The sequence below is a fragment of the Podarcis bocagei genome (genome assembly GCF_964188305.1).
Source record: "Podarcis bocagei genome assembly, chromosome: 6".
NCBI classification, from domain to species: Eukaryota; Metazoa; Chordata; class Lepidosauria; order Squamata; family Lacertidae; genus Podarcis; species Podarcis bocagei.
In genome coordinates this window covers 22,150,819-22,165,489 of record NC_138130.1, presented here as the reverse complement: position 1 = coordinate 22,165,489, position 14,671 = coordinate 22,150,819, and the positions used below count along the sequence as shown (strand labels likewise).

General features: G+C 39.6%; 1 protein-coding gene across 16 annotated transcripts in view; it reads left to right on the top strand.

Moving 5' to 3' along the window:
* The window catches only part of DOCK9 (dedicator of cytokinesis 9), a 107,155-nt gene that overhangs the window by 69,352 nt on the left and 23,132 nt on the right, over positions 1-14,671 (top strand). For 8 of the 16 annotated variants that reach the window (XM_081198215.1, XM_081198223.1, XM_081198212.1 and 5 more), the window contains exons 29-37: positions 261-344; positions 1,343-1,454; positions 3,937-4,115; positions 5,174-5,290; positions 5,401-5,521; positions 6,569-6,702; positions 9,063-9,177; positions 10,864-10,930; positions 13,396-13,443. In XM_081198215.1, coding sequence (XP_081054341.1) covers positions 261-344; positions 1,343-1,454; positions 3,937-4,115; positions 5,174-5,290; positions 5,401-5,521; positions 6,569-6,702; positions 9,063-9,177; positions 10,864-10,930; positions 13,396-13,443 — 977 coding nt within the window. Of the gene's footprint in view, positions 1-260; positions 345-1,342; positions 1,455-1,786; positions 1,829-3,936; positions 4,116-5,173; positions 5,291-5,400; positions 5,522-6,568; positions 6,703-7,480; positions 7,655-9,062; positions 9,178-10,863; positions 10,931-13,395; positions 13,451-14,671 lie in introns of all 16 variants that reach the window. The other 8 variants (XM_081198219.1, XM_081198226.1, XM_081198224.1 and 5 more) reach the window with 3 other exon arrangements.

The following is a 14,671-nucleotide window of genomic DNA, read 5'->3' as shown; positions in this document are numbered from 1 at the left end:
CATAAGTGGTTATGTACAATAAAAACTTGTTTGAAATGTGGTGTACAATAAGAAGTTCAGATGAGATTATTAAATCTTTGATTTAATTTAGAAATATATAATTTATGAGTCATTTATTAAGCATCTGATGCTTGGCATCCGACTGTTGCTTTAGGCTAGTTTAGTTTTTATAGATTTTTTTCTTGGAAATAGCTATAAAAATATAACTTACTAACTACCATGCCTTTAGAATGCTCTTGTGACTTTTTCTGCTTTTGCAGAGATGTTTCACCTTTATGGACAGAGGATTTGTGTTCAAGCAAATTAATAACTATATCAGCTTCTTTGCTCCAGGAGATCCAAAGGTACTGTATAGCTTTGTTGTAAGAAATTGTGTTGCCATTGTCATTTTGGGGTGTTTTGGGTTTTGTCCCAGGTCCCCAGCTTACCTAGAGAACCCCATTTGGCTCCCTGTGTGGGCAGAGTGGGTGGAAAAGGCTTGTCCTGGATGCGATCCCCTCTGCAGCGCTGACTGACTCATAGCACAGACAGGTCTTCCGCAGGGAACTAATGTGAGCTTCCATTTGGTTGATTGAGGACCAGAGCCTGGCAGTTTAACCCTACTTGCCACTGAGCAGCTCTCCCTAAGGGATCTTGGACTGTTGCTTTCTACCTAAAACAGAGCTCACGGGTGGCATGAATCCTAGTTTGCCTGAGAGGCCCACTGGACTTGCCTACACCCAGATTGCCCTGTACTCAGGCCAGCTCTTCATTTCTGGTTGAGTTCTGCAGATGGGGCTACACGATGGATAGTTCCTTGTCCCCATTCTAGACTAAACCCAGTTTGCTGTAACCAGTAAAAGTTGTGTCCTTGTTACACCCATGAAAGGTCTGTGTCCGTAACTTTGTGTCCTTCAACTGCAACCTTTATGCATGTAGCATTCTGAGACATATATTTTATGGGCAGTGATTTTTTTTCTTAGTTGCAATATTTAAATACTTTTCCAAAGCAAAGCTTGCTTGTTTTTTGGTTTCCAAGAATATCTTCATCTTATCTCACAAAGCAGGCAAGATTTCACCATGTGTAAGCTGGAAATCGGTTAAACAAAAAGATCTGCTATATTTCATATTTCTAATAAAATTAGAAAAAATATAATGAGCCCTCATGTTATCAGAATATGTGTGTCCTTGTATGAAAACATTGTATGGAAATCAGACAGTGTGCTGTTTGTTTATTGGGTCTTCTTAGCCATCCTTTCAAAGAACTGAAACCAGATATTAAAAATCTTTTGCTTGCTTATTGAATTTAAATACGTTAATTTTGTTAAACAACCAATTTTATGACTTCAACATATTTTTGCAGACCCTCTTTGAATTCAAATTTGAATTTCTCCGGGTAGTATGTAATCATGAACACTACATTCCTTTGAATCTGCCTATGCCTTTTGGAAAAGGCAGGATTCAGCGATATCAAGGTAAATTTACATTTGAAAAGATAATTTGACATTGTTGTCTTGTAAGAAAAATCTTGAAATCTATTGTGACTTGATATATGTATATTGGGGTTCTTTAATTGTGAGATGGAGATTTTATTTCTGTCTCCTCTAATTTTCACCAGTTTGTATAATAAAGTGATAGAGTGAAAGCAGATAGGTAAGTAATTTAGTTCTGGTGTAAAACACACACACACACACACACACACACACACACACTGTCTCATTGTTTCTTTGTGTTGTCTCAAACCAGAAAAGCTATTTGTTACTTATTGGTTTTGTCCTACTTTGCTTCTTTTTTTCCTTTGAATTAGCTTTTCTTTCACCAACAGTGGAATCCTATGACACTCCTATAGGTAGGTGTGGAGTGTGCTGTTTGATCCTACACTGACTTTCTAATTTAAAAACCATGGTGACTTGTGTAAAAAGGAAGAATGTGCAGTAATTCCATTTGTGAGTCATGCTACACTGCTATAGATAAAACAGAGCTTTTAAAATAAATTTGATGTGCTTATTTGGAAACAAATTGAAAATGCATGAACATGTCACTATAAATTGATTGAAAACATTCCAGAGCTTTCATCTTGCTAGTACAAGCCAGAGTATCAAGAAACACTTATTTTCTTTCAGTTGTCTTGTGCTTGCATGGATGCTTCAAGCTTGTGTGTATTGAATAGCAGCTCCCCTGCACTTCACTGCAGAATCCTTGACACAGAAAGGGTTTTCAAAAGTATTTTGTGATGTGGCCTGCTACTCAAAGGGAATAAATTCCCTCTGGGTATGCCCATGCTCTCTTTGGAACCTGTTTTGTGTCAGCAAGCTTTGCTGATGCTAATTGTGGAGCAGCAGGGGTGGGATTAGTTGTGAATCATTTTTGAGTGACTCAGATTCAATGAAGACTATGGGGTGCATTGCAATAAATCACATACCTAACTTTCTCCAGCAGTCATAAATATTAAACTATCCTTTAAAGTGAAATTTCAAGTTCTCAAAATTCAAAATGACTCATTCTGTCTTTCCACCAACTGGACATATTCTATACGCATATGCACCCTGGTGGTGTCATTGGACCAACAGAATGGAATTATTATGCAAGAAGCGAGGCACACAAATATAAAGGCCCAGCCTTTTAAGGATATATTAATTATGGGGTCTCCAAAAGCTGCCTCATCAGCCTCTTGTTGTCTACAACATGCTGACACAGATGGTAGACACTCACTACAGCTGGAGTCATGGGGCATGTTTTCTTCCTGCTTTTCTTCTGTTTCACAGTGCATAAGCAAAATAAGGCCTTTTCCACCATTTTCCAAGTTCTGTATTTCCTGGAAATATCTGTGTCCAATGCATCACATTCTAGGGGCGGTGCTTGCCTTTTTTCCAACCAAGAAAAGGAAGGCTAGCTAGCTGTGTGCCCAGTAATATTAAAAACAAGAAGCTTGATAGTACAGGTGCCACTGAATTACTAGGTACGCCATTGGTTGTTTTCTTTTAAAAAAATGCATGTTCAGTTTTGTCACAGATAGCTGACCTTTTGCTTGTAGTCACCCACACTTGCTTGGTTTTAGCAGAACATATTTGTGTGAAAGTGTGGTTGTCTGAAAATTATTTAAAATGCATAAATGTTGCTCTTTAGCCACATGAAGCATGAAAGAGCTTTGGACCACAGCAGACCACCAATTGAGTTCTTTTCCAAGAGTTCATATTTAGTCAGTAAGCCACCATGTACTCAAGAGAGTAAATTACTGAATTACTGTCAGTACCGGTGACTCTCCATTTACACAGGGCTTCCATTTTGGGCCCCCGTGTGCATATTCGAAATCACGTAAAATAGAGAGCACCCTGGCGAGTCCAACTGGCTCAGCAGGAGGAGACCTACTCCAGAGCCCAAAGAGGAAGGGTCTCCTTGTGAGCTGGAGGAGCTGCAGGGCTTTGTTGAGATTCTCAGCCTTCCCATCTCATCCTCTTTGGGCTCTGGGAAGGGTCTCCTCATGAGCCAGAGGCTTGTTGGGGCTGCTCAACAAAGCCCTCCTGCCCCTCTGGCTTGTGGGAGCCAGAGGGATGGCGGGGCTTGGTTGACCAACCTAGCTGACGTGAGTGGGGAAGCTTCTTCCCCACTCGTGGCAGCTGTGGAAGCTCCGCCATCCCTCCAACTCAGTTGACCAGGTGATCCCCATTTCCTGGTACCACTTCTGGGTATCTGGCACGGTGTGTGCATAGTAGTGTGCAAGTAGAATATACATAAACTGGGAATTGCCTGTAATTCATTACTGCTTAAATATTTTCATTTTTAGTCTTGGCTCTGCTTATAAAAAGCAAAAGAACAATCTGTAGATACATTATTTTGTTTTTCTAATAAATAAGAGGACATTGAATGTAGTGAACATTGTGGTGCTTCCAAATGGCAATGGATTGCATCTTTCTGTATTAGAATATACACTTTCTTAACAGTGGTGTTTGCTTTCAGACCTTCAGCTTGACTATTCCTTATCAGATGAGTTCTGCAAGCATCACTTCTTGGTAGGACTGCTGCTGAGGGAGGTGGGAAATGCACTGCAAGAGTTCAGAGACATCCGTCAAATTGCAATCAGTGTTTTGAAGAATTTGATGATAAAGCATTCTTTGGATGACAGATATGTTTCCAGGGTAAGTGTATTTTCAGAAGCTTTTTTAGTTACATTAAGTGCAGAAGTTTTTGTGACTTGGGTCCTACAAAAAGTTAATTTAAGGAAGTGAACTGAAGAAATGTTTTATATCCCTGTTTCCTTATTGTAACCGCCTGTGCCCCATGAGAATCCTCTGTGGGGGAGGTTGAGGGGCTCTCCTGAACAATGTGGGGTGTGGGTATATGGGACTATTGGGAATCCCATATTAGGCTGCAATTCACAGATAAATTGAACTTCATGAAATGAAATCTCACCTTCCCATCCTTCTCCCAACAGGCCTCCATGCTCTGTCCCCCCATTCTTCAGGAGGGGGCACCACATCTCTGGAGAGGCTTTGTGGAGGTTATAGGTAGCTACAGGAGGGAGGAGGGGATGAAAATATTTCCCTCTATGAACTTCACTAAGCTAGCCTGTGTATGCTACAAAATACCTGCAGTGCTTATTTACTGAAGTTTCACAAATAAAGTCAGTCTAATCCCAGGGCTCCTCTACTCATGCTTTAATAGTAGGTGCAGAGATCATAGCCAATACAGGATTCTAAACTTACTGCACTTGTCTGAATAGGGGGAGCCTGTCTGTGCACCAGAACTCTTATTTCTTTGTAAGCAGAGATCCTCTGAGATGAGGTTCGAGAACACTGGGGGAGATGATCAAAGAGCCTTTTGCCTGTATTACCAGCTCAAGCAAGAGTGAATCATTGGGCAAAGATAGACTTGCTCACCTGGCAAAATATGCTTCTTGCACTATAACATATATTATTAATTCTCACCTTGCCATACTTGTTGAGCTTTTTCTTAATTGCTAGCATCGTGATTAGCAAATTCAGATTCGGTAAACTTGTGACTCCCACCTGACTGCAAAAAGGATATGTTTGAGGGTTTGCACATTTAAAAGGAACAGCCAACATCTGTTCCTTTTAAATGTGCAAGAACCAAAAATCAAGTTATAACTCTAGCTTCACAACAGCGAATATCTGAAATGTGAGTGTGTGTATATTCCCATTGAATAAATAATGAGAACAAAAATGTTTTGGTACAGAGCCATCAAGCGAGAATAGCTACGTTGTATTTGCCAACCTTTGGGGTGCTGATAGAAAATGCCCATCGAATTGATGTCAAGGATATTTCACCTTTCCCTATTAATGCTTCCAGCAGTGTGAGTAGATATTTTTATTTCTGAAACTTTAAAGCTTGAAAAAACTCTAGCGTAAAAATATACCACTTTTAGGCATATCAAAGGAAGTGAAATTATTTCTTTTTTAACAGAGTACAAAAGATGAATCCCTTAGCTTACCAGCTGCAAATCCACTGATGACTCCTCAAAAATCTGTGAATACCCTTGATAGCAACCTCCACAAGGACGTGTTTGGTGCTATATCAGGCATTGGTAACCATTTAAAAATATTTTTTACACTTATTTTAATTCTTCTAAGAAATGAAATTTGATACTTTACATGTAGATCTTTTATTGGTGAAAATGATCTTTTGAGGGATGTAATGTTGATGTGGCATAGTGGGTGGTGTTTGAACTTAGGTCACTGAGACACGGGTTCAAAATTTGAGTCTGTTGTTGATGCCGTAAATGGCTTGGGTATTATTTTGTCATGTGATGGAGGCAGGAGAGCAAAGAACTCTGGGAGGCAGGTGTGGTCGCTCGTCAGTTTTTTCTCTCCTGCCTGACAGAGCAATTCATTTTCCTGCTCTCGCTGATCTCTCTTTTCAGTTAGGTTTTTAAATTAATTTTCTATCTAATTTTGATAACTTTCCCATATACTTTTTCATCCTTTACCTTACGGTTTCTTCTTCTTTCCATTTCTGCGTTCTATTTCTAACTTCACGTCCCTTTAAGCCCTTATATTACTTTTAAAAATCAAATTTCCACACAGTTACAGAGCTTGTTCCCATGAAACTCTCTCAGCCAAATCTACTTTCAGTTGGTTATAAGGAAAAAATTGGGTACTCATTAGTTTCTTGAATGGGATATAAAATAATGAAGTCATATATATGTATATGTATATCCGTTAACTAAATACCGTATTTTTCCATCTATAAGACGCCCCCATGTATAAGACGCTCCCTATTTGGGGGGACTCAGATTTAAGAAAATGGGGGACGATGTATCTGCGTATAAAACGCCCCCTAATTTTTGACATTATTTTTAAGGAAAAAAACCTAGTCTTATGCATGGAAAAATATGGTAAGTCTGTATTTCTTCGCATTCAGATATCTCCTACTGATAAATCCAGATGTTGAATTCTGTCACCTGAAACATGCACCCAGCTGGCAATCCCTTTACAAGCCAGGTTTCTGGCATCTACCTAGCATATAGATACTGGAAGGGTCATTTGAATAAAAGAGGGGCAGTTGAATGCAGGTTGAATCTCACACTAGCAGAGCCTCTAATGTATCCCTTTTCTATCATCTTATTATTCAGCATCCCCATATACCTCTTCGACTCCAAATGTTAATTGTGTAAGAAATGCAGACTCAAGAGGTTCTCTTATAAGTACAGATTCAGGAAACAGTCTCCCAGAAAGACATAGTGAAAAGAGCAATTCCCTTGACAAGGTAAGGGTACTTTTATATATTTGTGCCTGTAAGAGAAGCTTCTACATACTCTAATCTTGCTTTTTTGCTACTACTGTATAACTTACTCCGTTGAGGGAAAATGAGTAGCCATTTCTAGTTCTTCTCTTATTCTACATTAAATAAAATGTGTCTAGCTGTAAGGGGGAGGCCCCTATTGAGTGAACATTAATTTCTAGAGGAAACCATGTCACTGTCTCAATAAATATGTTATATGTGTATTTACTTATGTGTATATATAAAGGTAAAGGAACCCTGTAAATTTTCCTGCATTCATGCAGTCTAAAAAATAGCCAAAATAAGTTGGTATTATATACGTGTATATAATACCAACTTATTTTGACTATTTTTTAGACTGCATGAATGCAGGAAAATTTACAATAAATTAATATTTTTAGACAATATAGTACCATTCTTTGAAGGACACTCTTAATTCACCAAGGGCTGTCTCCAATAGTAGCCATACTCAGTGTAAAGCCATTAAAATTAAGGGGGATAACTTAGGTTCATTAATTTCAATGGATCTGCTTAGAGTGTGACTACCATTGGATACAGCCCTGCTTGTCTTAGTTCACTGGTATAAATCCACATGGTTGCTTTCAGTGAAAGAGTTTTAATAATTAAGCATATTTAGCTTCTCACGTTCAGTTGCATTTGCCTTTTACCTGTCATATTTCTAACGTTTTGAGGTTGGATCTTGTGGCAGTCACACCATGGTTTAATGTTTTCTTCTTGACCCTGACATGCCGCCTTGTGGCAGAGGGAGAAACTTCTCAGAAGGCATTCTGCTCATACATTATTTACTAGTGGAGAGGAACGAGAACACTACCATTCATCAAAGAAAAAGCGTGTTACAGTGGATTTTTCACTATTGACAGTTCCATCTTTACCAGAGAGAGATTTTCATGCTGTTGTGTCTCCTTCATTACAAGAAGTATTCATTTTTGTGTGGTTTATTTGGTTAAGTTTCTGAGTGCAGCTTGCTGCCAATTTTGCCCTGAGCATTGAAGAAGCTTCTACTGGAGAGGAAACAGCATTTTAATTGTTTGAAAGTATCATGGCATACTGAAATGTAAAAAAACCACACCATCAAATTTGTTAATGATCTGCACACTGTAAGGCTACTTCTGCTATATGGCAAAATTGTCATCTAATTACTTTTTTCTTCATGGTAATGGCTTGATTTGCAGTGTGAAGCAATTGACAGTAGTACTGAAATTTTAAAACTTTTTTTGAATATCATATGTTCAAGTTATACTCGTTTCTTGCTTGACATAGCTGCTATTTTATTATACATTTCATGATGGTACTTATCCTAGCTGACTTACTTCTAAGCTTTTCTCCTGGCTGATAATATTTTATTTGGTCTGATTGATTTCAAAGCAAGTTGCCTTTTGGGGCTACAGTGATGGGTGCAGGGCTTTCCTGCAGCAACAAATATTGCAGAAAGTCTTTACAACTCAGGAATGGAAGTCAGAAGACCTGAGTTGATCTTAATAGGATTGAAAGACTGCATACGTAATTGTATATTTTTATCTCAAAATTAGTATGCCTGGGGGAAGGCATGCAGGCAAACACTTGAAAGAAGGCCTGAAACATCTGTAAGGCTTAATTAATTAATGCAGGTTTAAGCATTTACTGTCAAATTGTCTTTGGCTTTTGTGTGATATTCCTGTTTCCTGTGTGTCAGATGATCATGCATGCCTACCAAATATTCTGAAACTTCCATATAGTTTCTATTCCATTTTTGACAGTTATGATGAGACATTATTTGTGTTGGCTCTTTTTATTGTTCAAAGTTATACCATGACACTTCATTCCTTGCTCGTAATCTTCTCTAATTCCACATTAGTTTAAGCTGTTTGTGCACGTTTGCAGTGTAGTACTTTTGCTATTGTAGTTTGAGGCTCAAAAGTAATTGCTTTATGGTTTGGCATTTCCATATACAAATCACATATTGAAGCATGGCTGTATCATACACCTTTAGATACTGACCAATTGCCCTAAAGAAGATACGCATTTACTTTAACTCTTATCCTTAAGTAGTTTTTCTTGTTTACAAATTGAAGGCTTGAGAGAGGTAACCATGGAATGTGTACAAAAAGAGAATTGGATCTGGGCACAATGTACAAACTTAGATCGGTCTATATGCTGGTGTGTCTTAGCAACTTACACTATCAACATGTGAGTGCTCCTCTCCTCACAAAAGGATCTGGCTTATGATTAGGAGTGTTCCACCTTTGTTCTTGGTAACCAACACTCTCTCGGTTTTGAGATGCTGTGTTTGTGCCTTAATGCATTAAGATGAGCCTCTTGTCCGACTGTATTCCTGTATTTTTCAGAACCAACAGATTTGCCCTTTGGGAAGTTCTGTAGTTCGATGTGACAAGCTTGATCAAGCTGAAATCAGGAGTCTACTGATGTGTTTCCTTCATATTTTAAAAAGCATGTCAGATGGTAAGCAAAAGTTTTTCACTTCTTAAATTCTGACAGTGAGTTAACACAATAACTTGGTGTTTTAAACCCTTGTTCAGTAACATGTCATGTGTAACTTGAAATGTAATAGCCTCTGTTTGATTCTCTTCTGATTTGTATTCCTCGTGCTTAATTCTGCAAAAAGTTTTCTGGTTCTGCTGTTATTTATTAGGGGCTGAAGACTAGATTACTTCAATGCTTCCTGCTTCCCTGCCCCAGAACTCATCTCTGAATTTGGCATTCTACCAACCAAATACTTGCTAGGGGATATAAATTTATATAAATGAGCAGAAAATGCCCACAAGATGAATGCTTAATCCAGACAAGACAAAGGTACCATTGGTGGGTAGTTTATCCCTCTACAGAAGTGGAGTTCAGCCTGTTCTGGATGGGATTCCTCTCCCCACAAAAGGATCAGGTTTGTGGTTTAGGAGTGCTACAGCTTTGTCCCTGGATACCCGATGTGTGTTAGTGGCACAGAGCATCTTCCACCAGCTGAAGCTCCTTCCCGTCTGAAATGGAGAATCTGGCTCCGTTATCCATGCTCTGCTAAACCTCCATATTAGACTATTGCTATGTATTGTATAAGGGACTGTTTTTGATGACTGTTCAGAAACTCCTGGCAATTGCCAAGCACAATTCAAAGCTCTGGCATATATTTACATGGCTGGGGACCTGGGGGAATGCTTCCTTCCACATCATTCAGCTTACACACTTAGGTGATATCTCATCCTAGTTCCCCTGCAAAACCTACCTAATCCTTCCTGAACGGGTATCTCCCAAAATATCCTTTGAATTTCACATTTCTACAAATGTTGTAATCCAGTTCTTCAATCAAAAAAATGAGCAAAAGGTAAAAATACAATACAGAAATGCTTCATGTTAGGGTGTATTGCTTGCATATTAGGAGAAATGTGCGCTGAAATGCAGAGCAATATTCCTGAGTAGTTTTTTTTTTAATCACAAGCTAATGTGGAAATGGGACGCGGGTGGCGCTGTGGGTAAAACCTCAGCGCCTAGGGCTTGCCGATCGCATGGTTGGCGGTTCGAATCCCCGCGGTGGGGTGAGTTCCCATCTTTCGGTCCCAGCTCCTGCCCACCTAGCAGTTCGAAAGCACCCTTAGGTGCAAGTAGATAAATAGGTACCGCTTTATAGTGGGAAGGTAAACGGCGTTTCCGTGTGCTGCGCTGGTGCTGGTTCGCCAGAGCAGCTTCGTCACGCTGGCCACGTGACCCGGAAGTGTCTCCGGACAGCGCTGGCCCCCGGCCTCTTAAATGAGATGGGCACACAACCCTAGAGTCGGACACGACTGGCCCGCAAGGGCAGGGGTACCTTTACCTTTACCTTTAATGTGGAAATGTGGTGAACTGAGCTTAAGAGTGGAAAAATTAGAAACTGAGAGAAATTGATAGATTGGCCCATCTCTAGTTCAAGCTATGTAACCTTGACCAGTATAGAATAGAGAGCCTATACAGAAGAGCTGTGGAGTAATAAGCTGTGCACTTGTACCTCAAATGCATATTTAGAAGGCTGTCTGATGTTAGATGTGTAGTCTCAAACCAGGTTTTGCTTTGTGTAACATACTAGCTTTCCTGCTTTGTGTCCTTAAAACTATTCACATCAGTGATACTCACATTTTATTAATTGCTTTTTCCAATACATTGTAGATGCCCTTTTCACATACTGGAACAAGGCCTCAACATCAGAACTTATGGATTTTTTCACAATTGCAGAGTGAGTTGGCTTGGCTATTACTATAATTCTTTGTACAGTACAGTTATTGCATTTCAGACATGAACTTAAAGTCCGCAGTAAATATTGTATATACTATATAGCATTGCAACTTTTCAAAATGTCCTGGTAATGGAGAAATCTGCAATACATCTCACAAGCTCCCACATGCACACATTTATCTCCACACATTCAACATTAATACCATGTTGGCAATTAGAAGTAAACCAGCTTGCAGTTTTTCCAACGAGATGTATGCAAACCTGTGTGTGTGTACTGTTCTACTATTGTTCACGTATAAGTTGGAGATGGAAATTATCATTTTATACTTCATGAAAAGGGATGCACAGATGAGGGGACATTAAACATATTTCCTTTCCCCATCTTACCTTGCTGCATTCTGTTGTTCCAAGTGTTATTATCATTATACAGTATATTAATAAGGTCTTGTGAGCTGCTTTGAACATTTTATTGTAAACACAGGATAATTGTGCTTAACAGAGTACAAAAGATGAATCCCTTAGCTTACCAGCTGCAAATCCACTGGTGACTCCTCAAAAATCTGTGAATACCCTTGATACACCTAAGGTGCTATCAGATTTCTATAAACGTTGACGGGAACTGAAGGCCCTCAGTCAGATACAAAACTAACACATGGTTGTTTGCATCAATCTGTCTGTCCCTAAGAAGAGCGAAAGAGCCCTGCTGGATCAGACCAAAGATCCATCAAGTCTGTTACCCAGCTTCCCACTGTGGCAAACCAGATGACTCCAGGAAGACCACAGAGCAGGGAGGAAATAGCTCTTCTGCATTATCTGTCTGCAGTATATCATATTCAGCCATACTGCCTCTGAATATGGAGATTCATTTATCAGTCATAGGTCGTATCTCTTGATATACCAAATCCCTAATTAATTTGTCTTCTATAAGTCATGATCAAGGGACATGGGTGGTGCTGTGGTCTAAACCACAGAGCCCTAGGGCTTGTCGATCAGAAGGTTGGCGGTTCGAATCCCAGCGACGGGGTGAGCTCCCGTTGCTCGGTCCCTGTTCCTGCCAACCTAGCATGTCAAAGTGCAAGTAGATAAATAGGTACCACTTCGGCGGGAAGGTAAACGGTGTTTCCGTGCGCTGCTCTGGTTCGCCAGAAGCTGCTTAATCATGCTGGCCACATGACCCGGAAGCTCCCTCGGCCAGTAAAGTGAGATGAGCACCGCAACCCCAGAGTCGTTCGCAGCTGGACCTAACAGTCAGGGGTCCCTTTACCTTTACCTTTAAGTCATGATCAAAGTTCTTTTATTATTAAATATTTTAGGTTGCCTGTTTTCTGGGCATTTCTGACTGCCTGTTAATGTTTTCAATGAAGTTACCTAATAATGTGAATAAAACACTCACTACTTCTGCTCCCTTATCTATTAATGATGGGATGCCAGCTACTAGAAACCCAAATAAGTACACTGTTATAGCTCTTTGAGAAGATGTTCATGGTAGTGAACTTTTATGGAAAGGTCGCTCCGCAGGGCAATAACATGTTCTATGATGCCCCCATCACACAGTATCTGTTTGTGGGAGATATTCTGTAGACTGCCTTCTATAATTAGAGGTTACTATCATGACCTCTCTAGCATAGGTAGAGCCCAAGACAGATCCTGGTAAGAATGCATTTTGACCCTAAAGAAGACCACATGCCTTAGGCTTTTCATTCATTCACTTGACTGATGCTGCTGCCATAGCATTGGCATAAATATTTTTGTGAAGAAAGCAGATTGGCTGTGAACCTTTTCTTCACTCTTGGTGGTTCAGGAATTTAAATGTACTAGAGATCATTGAAGACACAGCTACAATCCTAACAACTTACTTTTCAAAATAAAAAAATTCCTTCCAGTAGCACCTTAAAGACCAACTAAGTTAGTTCTTGGTATGAGCTTTCGTGTGCATGCACACTTCTTCAGATATCTGAAGAAGTGTTATCTGAAGTGTTATCTGAAGAAGTGTGCATGCACACGAAAGCTCATACCAAGAACTAACTTAGTTGGTCTTTAAGGTGCTACTGGAAGGAATTTTTTTATTTTGACTATGGCAGACCAACACGGCTACCTATCTACTACTGGAACTTACTTTTCATTAGACATGGTTTGGATTGCACTACAGTACTACAGAAAGTGGGAAAAATTGTCAGTGATAATTCCTATACTGTTTTAATAAACAAGACAGGCATAGCAACTACTGCATCTTGGCTTCACTCTGCATAAGAGCAGAAAGTGTTGAACATAACTTGTTTGGCAGAAAGGTGACAGCTGTAACATGGGATTGAGGTAGAGACTCTGGTTTGGGGATGGGAATTAAGCCAAGTGATCATTAAAATCGTGGACATTCATTATTTTATCATATCATGAGCTGGCTCCAGTTAAGTTTTTACTAAAATTATGCCTTAGTTTTAAAACTAACCCTCACTGTGTTCTTTGCAGAGTGTGCTTGCATCAGTTTCAATACATGGGAAAACGATACATCGCCAGGTACTGTGTATAACCTAATGGTGTAACTTTGTTGTGACAGAATGCCTTAAATTCTTGTCATTTGAATAATGTTCAGTTAATACTGGAAAGAGATGTCTTTGTATTAGAAGGTAAGTATACGGCCTTTGTAGTGCTTGACACATGTTAGCTGTGTTGCCTTACTAGCACTGAAAACTCATCCCAAATTGCTGCACTACATAGTTAGGGATTTTTGTGTTGGCTATTAAAACTGTGGAGGTTTGCCCAAACTGCCTTGTGACATTCTCAAAACCGTGCATAGTACCTGAATGATAGCTTGTGAATTATTCCTACCTCCTGTGCACTCTCCAGTCAGACTAAACAAGGCTTTGTAACACCACATGTATCTTTTCATCGTATCCAGTGCTGGCCACACTGGTCTTAGTTCCATTAGCTGCTTGTATGGAAATTTACCTCGTTTGTTGCAATATTTTGATGTTAGAAACAGCCTCCACATGGACTTTTGGCACAAGCCTGTCACTTGCTAGCTGATGTTATTGTGACTTACATCAGACACAAATACAGGAAATTATGACTTGGATATATGAAAGAGAAATATACAACATACATTGCCTTTCTTTCTCTCCCAAAGATTATCCTATTGCCATTGGTTGATTTTTGCTTTTAATCTTTGACAATGTCTTGAAAGGGGGCATGGAAAAATCAAAATAAAGCATGCTGTTCTGTGAATCAAACTGAATAGGTATTTGAACTCACCTAAAAGTGTTGCAACACTTATATGGCTATTTATCCCCCATCTCCCCAGCCTGCTCCCAGGGGAAAATGCCATTTGGGGTTCTTTAAACCTTGGATTTCCCCCCAGCTTTAGATTTGTTCTGCCTGTTTCCTAATGTTTGCACCTAGTTCTCACAAAGCGCCTGAGGTGGTAAAGCAGTGTATGATCTGTAAATCACTTCAGATAGCAGGTCTGGGCTCTTCTGACCAAAAGATCCCTCCACACAATAAATTAGATGTCAGGGAGAAGGACTTATCTTATCTTCAAGACATTGTTGAACTATAGTGTCCATTATCCTGATTATTGGCTATGTTGACTGGGCTAATGAGAATTAAAGTTCAGCATCTGGAGGGCATTGTGCTGGTTACTCTTGAGTAAGACCTCACATGCAGACTGAAGTGATACAGCACATACATGGTTTTGCCATCCAGAATTAAGCCACACATTTCTAATGTGGCACTGGTACTTGTGTTA